Raw genomic sequence first — 8,870 nt, forward strand, 5'->3', positions numbered from 1 at the left:
AAATCTTGAAGCTGCGCCAATATTCTCGGATCGTAGGTCTATTTTCTTCGTCTGTAGCCTTTAGCAGTTGATTCACGGTATGCCGTAAATAATACGCCTTGAATGCTGCGATGATGCCGTGGTCCATAGGCTGCATCAGTGCTGTCATGTTGGGAGACGGGAATACAACCTTTACACTGTCATGCAAGTCGTCAAGATTGGGAGGATGAGCTGGAGCATTGTCAACGATCAGAAGAATTTTGAAGTCAAGGTTCTCCTTGGCACAGTATTCCTTCATTGAAGGAACTGCGTACACGTTCAACCACTGGCTAAATATGGCGCCGGTTGTCCATGCCTTTTTATTTGCCTTGTAGATGACAGGAAGGTGATCCTTAAAGTAACCTTTCAGGGCCCGTGGGTTGGCAGCGCGAGAAATCGGCATAGGCTTCAGCTTGAAGTAACTAGCAGCGTTTGCTTCAAGCAGCAGCGTCAAGTGGTCTTTTGCCGCTTTAAAACCTGGTGCTCATTTCTCCTCCTTGGAGATATAGGTCCTCTCAGGCTTCCTCTTCCAAAAGAGACCAGTCTCATCCATAGGAAAGACTTGCTTCGATGAGTAGCCTCCTTCCTGGCTAATCCGTTTGAATTCTGGCGGGAATGTCTCGGCAGCAACTGTATCAACTAGCAGCTTCACCAATCATCTTAATATTATGGAAGTTATACCTGCACTTAAATATTTGAAACCAGTCTCGGCTGGCCGGAAAGGTCTCTCCCTTTGATCCTTCACCCTCTTCTTCCTTTATGTCGTCAAACAAGGATCTGGCCTTATGCTGGATAACCGTAAGGCTCACAGGCGTATTGCGTTGATTCTGGTCCTCCATCCACATTGCCAGCATCTTTTCCACCTTCTCTATCACAGTGCTTCTAGTACAAGTCATCTTAGTAGCACTCGGAGAAGAACCACTTCCAGCACTAACCTTAATCTTGTCAGCGTTGGTCCCCTTAGTTCGCACCGTTGTGGGGGTTAGACCAAGCACAGCGGCTATGTCCACAGCACGTTCCCCTTTTTCAAATCGGGTTAATACATCCATTTTCGTAGCCAGGGTAATAGTCTTACGTTGCCTCTTCACTACACTAGCAGCAGTAGCACTTGGTGAGTGCTTGGAAGCCATTTCGAATGGTTAGAGTACAGTTTTAGAGCAAAAACACTAAGCACACACGAATGATGTGAAGTCGTGACAGAGACTAGCTTGGCGTCGCTTGGGGACGCTGTGATGTTCTGCGAGTGAGAGCAGCGAGCCGAACCAAGAGAGCGTAGCGCGGCCAGACAAGAGCGGGTGATGCGCTGTAGAAAGTAGTCTGTGACGACGCAAAACGACGTAGTATTGGATCACCGGGACGTTAAACGAATTTTTGGTCTCTAAAGCTCAGTGACGTAGTACCGAAACAACGTTAAGCGGGACGACGTTATGTGAGGACTTACTGTATTGTTTGACATTACTTTATTTACATTATTTGTTATGTATGGGATATTATTATTGTTTTGTATGGGCTGAGTTGTGCTTTAACTGAATTAGCACTGTTCTGACTTATGAACAGATGGACTTACCAACAGGTTCCAGGAACATAACCATTGGTAACTCAGGTACTGCCTCTACAGTATAGTACAGGGGTTCAAAGATGGGGTATGATACTGTGTTTGAGTTTGTTTACAGGAGGTGTTATGGGTGTATACATGAGACCAATGATTGCATGTAAGGTGTGACCTCCCTGAATATTTAAAAAAAAACATTTTGGAGGAGGAAGATGGATGTGTCCCCAACCCAGGGCAAGTTTTATACTGGACTTCTTAAAGGCTGACGCTTGACTTAACGCTTGTGATTTTTCGTCCCCTTGACACATTAACATATGTACACACAGATGCCTCAGACACATGACTGTATTCCACCTTTGACCTAAAAAAAGGCTACTTATGAATGGTACAGTCAGCCAAAGATCCAGCGACCCCACACTGAGTCTCGTACTGGCAGTTTTATCTGGCAGTAATTGGTAAAGTAAGGCTGTATGTAAAGGTGATTGGTGGATCTGTTTTCAACTGTATCACTGTCAGGATAAATATTAAACAATCTAAAGGTAGAATTTTTATAATAATAGACTATTCATTGTTATTTAAGATCATGAGAAGTCTCCAAATGTTCATATATTTGGTTAAATAATGAAGAAAATTTGATGTGAGAATCTTGTGGCAGTCCTCGTTCCTCGTTGTAGTTAAGTTGCCAATTCATTTATATAATTTCTTCATTATTTAACCAAATATATGAACATTTGGAGACTTCTCATGATGTTAACTACCTTTAGATTGTTTAATATTTATCCTGACAGTGATACAGTTGAAAACAGATCCACCAATCACCTTTACATACAGCCTTACTTTACCAATTACTGCCAGATAAAACTGCCAGTACGAGACTCAGTGTGGGGTCGCTGGATCTTTGGCTGACTGTATTTTGGATGAATTCACCAGTGAAATATAATGACTGGAAGGGCAACAAGAGTGTACTGTACAGCTAATTAATTGAACAAGCATGGGTTAGATATGTGTGCTATAAACTGAAGCCACTCATTTGAAAATTCAAGCCCTGTAGATTTTGATGAAAAATAGATGTGAATTTTTTTTGCTTAAATAGAAATAACTTGGAATCATTCAATCCTTAAATTTTATGCATTGAAAAGTTTACACTCACTACAGTACAGTACTCTTGAGTACAGTGTACTGTGTACATAGCCATATATTGACCAGTTTGTTGAGTGTTGATTTATGTTACTTAGTGTATACAGTACTTTGATGTTAGTTATGTGTACAGTATACACTTCATAGTTCAAATTATAATTTCATATTTACTGATATTTAATAAATAATAAACATAGCTACAGTAGTTGTTAATTGGAAAAATTTACATAGAAAAATACAGATGCAAAACCAATAATAAGAACTAATTTACTTTTGCTTTCTCAATTAAATATTTAAGTGGTAAAGTGATGCATTTATAACAGTCACTTAGATGTAGAATTTTGATAAATAATTTTTTATACAAATTCCAAGATTATCTTCAGCCTTTCATAGGAGTGTAAAGCAAAATGGACAAGATTTTTTCCTTCATATTTGAGGATGTTGTGAGTATTTGTTGATATCCACTTTTCTTTCACAGGTATGTGGATGGATGGACCTGGTCCCAGGTTTCAGGGTCATGATGTTCCTCATGGAGGACCACAGGGATCTAGAGATGGTCTTCCTGACAGGCCCTGGGATACTGATAGATCCCGGGATGGAGACAGGCCGTCTGAGATGGACAGGTACAGAGATAATGAACGTTCTCGAGATGATGACCGAACTCGTGAGATGGATCAGGACCGTTCCATGGATAGAGACCGCTCCATGGATGACCGATCCATGGATGATCGCCCTAGAAATGACCGCTCCAGGGACGACCGCTCCAGGGACGACCGTTCCAGGGACGACCGTTCCAGGGACGATCGTTCCAGAGACGATCGTTCCAGAGACGATCGCTCCAGGGACGATCGCTCCAGGGAAGACCGCTCCAGGGACGACCGCTCCAGGGACGATCGTTCGAGGGATGATCGCCCTAGAGATGATCGTTCCAGAAATGATCGTTCAAGGGACGATCGTTCGAGAGACGATCGTTCAAGGGACGATCGCTCTAGAGATGATCGTTCCAGAGATGATCGCTCTAGGGATGATCGCTCTAGAGATGACCGTTCTAGAGATGATCGCTCTAGGGGTGACCGTTCCAGGGCCGATCGCTCTCGGGACGATAGATCCAGAGATGACCGCTCCAGAGACGACCGGTCCAGAGACGATCGGTCCAGGGACGATAGATCAAGAGACAACCGGTCAAGAGACGACAGGGCACGAGACGATCGGTCCCGCGAGGATAGACCCTGGGATAACAAACCACGAGATAACGACCGTCCACGGGATAACGACAGAAGAAGCGAAAAGCGACCTTGGGAAAAATCTAGATGGGCTCCACGTGATGAGGAAGAACCTGCCGTGGAAATGGAAGACGGAGAGCCCGGCAGTTGGGATGTGTGGGCAATGATGTCTGCCGGTGATCCTCTGGCAACCAAAATGGGCGTCGGTGATGATAAACCAATGGAAGAGGAGCTTAAACAAGAAGCTACAGAGAAAGTAAATAGTTCAGAGTTGCCATCAGAACAAAATGATAATTTACCTCTGAAAGATAACGAGGAAGAAATAAAACAAAATGTTGAGAAAATCGAACTTGGAGAGGAAAATAATAAAGGTAATGCATCTATGGAAGTGGAAAGTGTACCTACAGAAGAGAAAAGTGCACCAACAGAAGTAGAAAGTACACCTGTGAAAGTGGATAGTAAACAACAGGAAGTGGAAAGTGCACCTGTACAAGTGGAACATACTCACACAGATGTGGAAAGTGCAGGTATGGAAGTGGAACCACTGGCTGAAGAGTTGAATAGTGATACTGAACTTAAAGAAAAAGTTAATATTCATGAAAATGTTCAATCTTCTCTTGGCAAAGAAACAGGTCAATCTCAGCAACAGGAGGACCCTTGCTATGGTTTCAGTGACAACGTGTTAAGCAAGGATCTCAGGTCATCCCCACCGTCATCTGTTAACAGTGACCAAGATGAAGGCAATCGTGTAGCATTACAACAGAGTACCGCCTCGCAGGAAACTGACTTGGGTGATTGTTCACGGGCCGAGTCTCGACAGTATAGCTGCATACAAGAAGAGACCCACGAGGGTAGAACTCAACAGGAAGATTCTCAGCAGCATATCTCCCATGAGGAAGATCCCCAACAGGAGAAGCCTGTACCTGCACATGATGATTACCCACTGGAAGAGCCCACACAAGGCTTGTTACAGGAAAGATATAGTCCGGAGCGTCCGTCAATAGGAGATGTTGAGGGGGATACCCCTCAACGGGATATCCACGTAGAACAAGCTGAAGAGTCTGAAGAACTGCAGAGGCATGAGGAGGATTCTTTTTCTGGTTTTGGTGCAGCTAGGGAGGATATTGATAGGGTTGTGGGTAGTCCACAAAGTGGTGGAAGTGATGACCAGCGAGAGGGTAATGCTTACGCTGATGGTGATGGCCAGGCTAATGAGGGAACTGAGGAGGGTTCTGTAATGGAGCAGGAACACGAGCAGACTGGAGAGGAAGACGATAGAGAACAAGATGAGAATGACGATGGTCAGTTGAATGAGGACTAGAAACTTTTCATGGAAGCAGTGTTTGAAATTTGTGTGCCTATGCATTCAGACAATAAGGGAGTTGTGAACAAGACACTAAATCTTAAAAGTGAACATATTGTGTAAAATTGTGAAGTGGCTTTTGAAACGTCATGCAGAGTTGTTTTGCATTGAATGTGATGCCGTTCAAATAGCATAGTTGTTTTGGCACACTTATCAGATGACTGGCTTGAGGGAAACTCCTTGGCCTTTTGATTAAATGATGTGGACAAGTAGACAATATAAATCTTGTGACTTGAGGTGTACCTGACTTTTGCTGGGATAAATGATGCCGCAAGTAACGAACCTACCTGCGATGGGTGACTGTCATGTTATTTATGTTCTTCTCAGGCGAGTGACTCTGTACCTTTTGGCTGTGATCTAGTATATGTTTTATTAAGAAAGTTTGTACAATGTTTTAACTTTTTACTCTGTTTTCATTTTAAAGTCAAATATAATAAATTTTAGACTATTTTGCATATGATGGCCTATTTCATTTGTCCAAAAGTAATTGTCTGAATGTGAAATGGGCATGCGATATCAGTGTCTTTCCTCTGTGGATTTAAATATTCAAGTATGCAAGTAATGTTGGCACAAAAAAAGCTTGATGAACAGCTGAGAATGGCTTATCAAGGTAGTGTCCATTAGGTACATGAGTCACGCTGGACGATACGACTCAGGTAGGTCAGTGACTTCGGCATCCACGCAGTCATCGATCGGCTCAGCGATGGACCCCGCATGCCCACTCAAACGTAGTGGTGCATGCAAGGTATGGTACCAAGTGGTGATCCTCAAGTGTACAGATGAAACAAGTGTACAGTGCACATCTACCAACCAGTGAATAAGTGCCCAAGTGAACGTACAATAAAAAGGGGGTGCACAAAAGCGTTTTTATGGTGTCATGCAAGTCAAGAAAGTGATTGCAATGTAATCCTGAGGAAAATGGTGCATTCTTGTGTTGTGACCTCATAAGCTTCTTTCTTTCTCCAGTTGTATGCTGTTTTTAAAGTACTTTATCTGAGAGTAAAGATATTGTTGAAGTACTGTAACAAGATATGTAAAAGTATAATGTTCTTCATCTGATTCATACAAATGAATGTAGAGGCCTTAAATTAATGTTAAATTTTCAGCCAACAGCTGTGTAAGAGAAGAAGGGCCTGAGTGGTGTGCTCTCACACTTGTTGAATCTGTATTTTATGGTGGAAGGGCCAGAACTGACCCACACTACAATCAGCTCTTGCCCTTACACCATGTTATGTATCTCTTCATGCAGTCATGTCTCAATACCTGCTATCTATGGATGCCCTATATCCTTTTTCCAGTTATTCCCTTCCTTTGCATCCATTTTGCTTTTAAGGATTTTCTTCTCATTACAATGGAATTTTCCTTTGTATTTTATGACAGTTCATTGACTTAAGTTGACTTTTAGAGAGAACCTTTGGAGCGTTTCACTTCTATTAATTTTTACATTCATTTATTTATTGTTAGTGTCAAGTAGTTTTGTTGAAGAAACATATGACCATGTCTTTATAGGGAGGTTAATAGTAGGGCAGGTTTGGAGACAAAGAAGCAATATTGACTGCATGGAATAAGATTGATTGATGTGGGCAGTTTCACAAATATAATTCCACTGTATGATAGCATAGAAGAGTTCATGCTCCAAGATATATCAGACCTATCCTACAGTACTGTAGTGCCGGTTAAGGCACTTCTCTAACTGCAATATCAAGTTTTCATCACATATGCTATTAGCATGAATCTGGAAGTTACCTATAAATGGTGATCGACGGTGTAATCGTAGGTTTAAGCTTACTAGGTAGTGTATGAGCAAGTTAATGCACCTGCCATTACTGACGACTGCCGGTGTTGGCCACGCCCCCCTACCTCTCTGCCGCTGTTACTACGACTTTTAGATTACAGAACCCAGAGGTGGCTGCAGTGGGGAAGGCATTTTGATTGTATGCTGTGCTTATTTAATGTAGTAATAAAGTGTTTGTACTCCCTAAACATTTCACTAAGCCTTGGCTGTTTTTGACAATTTCCTGCATGTTCTTGTACATGTATTTTCAGCTTACGATGTTTGGTGAAAATCTGGTACAGTGGCAGGAAAGATATGTTGATTACATAAGACTACTGTACTATACTGTGCTGTGTTATGATACATAATATATTATTACTGTACATGTACTACTCTACTTGTATTTTATGTGCACAAGAAATAATTTAATACTACATTGTTGAATTTGTTGAGCATATGAGTCCAAGGTATTGTATAATTATTTTTTTTTCCTTATATTAAGGTTGATTGAATGTTGCAAATTAGTGATTGATACTCTACAGTACTGTCTGTATATGGAAATTGACATTAGAGTTTCCACCAAAAAACTCTACTCCAAAACGAGAAATGAAGAATGAAAAATAATAATTGGGGCTAAAGAGCATAAATTAAGGTGAAATTTAGCAAGTACTACAGTTTATGGTAAACAAATTGAGCGTAAAACGAGGATAAATAATGGAGAAGAAGTTTACAGGGTTAGTAATTAAATGGTGAGGTGATATATTTCATTGGAAACTTGCTCTGAACTATACTGTACAGTACTTAGAGCTAAAGATGGGGATAAAAGTGATGTTGAGGAAATTTAAAGAAAATAAGTCATACAATGGAAGGGAAATTAATGAAAATGAAAGCAAACTAAATTAGGCCTCTACTGTAGTACCTTACTGGATGAGAGAATTAAGACTACTGTACTGTACCAATGTAATAGAAGCAAGATGGGATGGGAAGAACAATAAAGGATGAGCGGATAATGTTAAATATATTAATGGGAAAAACTAAGGGAAGGTAGAGACGTATGGATGTCTGAGCATTGGTTAAGAAAGCCCAAAAAACATTAAGAGTGGAGGGGTCTTGGTCATCAAACCTTAGGCCTGATGATTTAATTTTATGGTAATTGATTGCTTACGGAACTACTGTACAGCTTAATAATTGTTTTTATTGGTGTGGGGTGGACATTGCACGGTGGTTCAACTTTTTTTCTTGCATTCAACGACGTATTGATTTAATTTGACGGAGTGCAGGGACAATGACATAATTGGGGCGGTAATTCAATACAACAACAGTATTTTCTATGAAAATCTAATATCACAATTTTTCATAACATTTCAAATCTATACTGTACTGTACAGTACTGGTACTTTGCTGTGAGTGGATCTACCTTCTTTGTAAAGTCAATTTGGGAAGGATAAAATAATGGCACTGCCAATTTTTTTAGCTCCCAAAATTCTCAAGATTTTCTATTTGCATACTGTACTTTGACAAATATTTGGAATACTGTACTTCAAGAAAAAATAATAGGAATACGAACACCATATACAATTTTAAATTTTACCAAAGAATTTCATATAAATTTTCTTGAAACCTAACCTGTACACTAACAGGCACTGATAAGAAATCGATTTATGATGCAAAATTGAGTTATCGTCTATGTGATGTTTTAAATGCACACACACGAGTGTCGCTAGTGTCTCCCACACATCTCGTGAAATTTTGCAAATATCCAATACTACTGTACATGTATTTGAGGGGAAGTATCTGCTCGAG

General features: G+C 40.8%; 1 protein-coding gene across 1 annotated transcript in view; it reads left to right on the plus strand.

Moving 5' to 3' along the window:
- The window catches only part of LOC121857307 (pre-mRNA 3' end processing protein WDR33-like), a 70,086-nt gene extending 62,816 nt beyond the window's left edge, over positions 1–7,270 (plus strand). The window contains exon 7 of the mRNA XM_042353296.1: positions 3,186–7,270. Within this exon, the coding sequence (XP_042209230.1) occupies positions 3,186–5,251 (2,066 nt within the window). The 3' untranslated portion in view covers positions 5,252–7,270. The remainder of the gene's footprint in view (positions 1–3,185) is intronic.
- The last annotated feature ends 1,600 nt before the right edge of the window (positions 7,271–8,870 follow it).

The sequence above is a fragment of the Homarus americanus genome, unplaced genomic scaffold (assembly GCF_018991925.1).
Source record: "Homarus americanus isolate GMGI-L3 unplaced genomic scaffold, GMGI_Hamer_2.0 scaffold20465, whole genome shotgun sequence".
NCBI lineage: Eukaryota > Metazoa > Arthropoda > Malacostraca > Decapoda > Nephropidae > Homarus > Homarus americanus.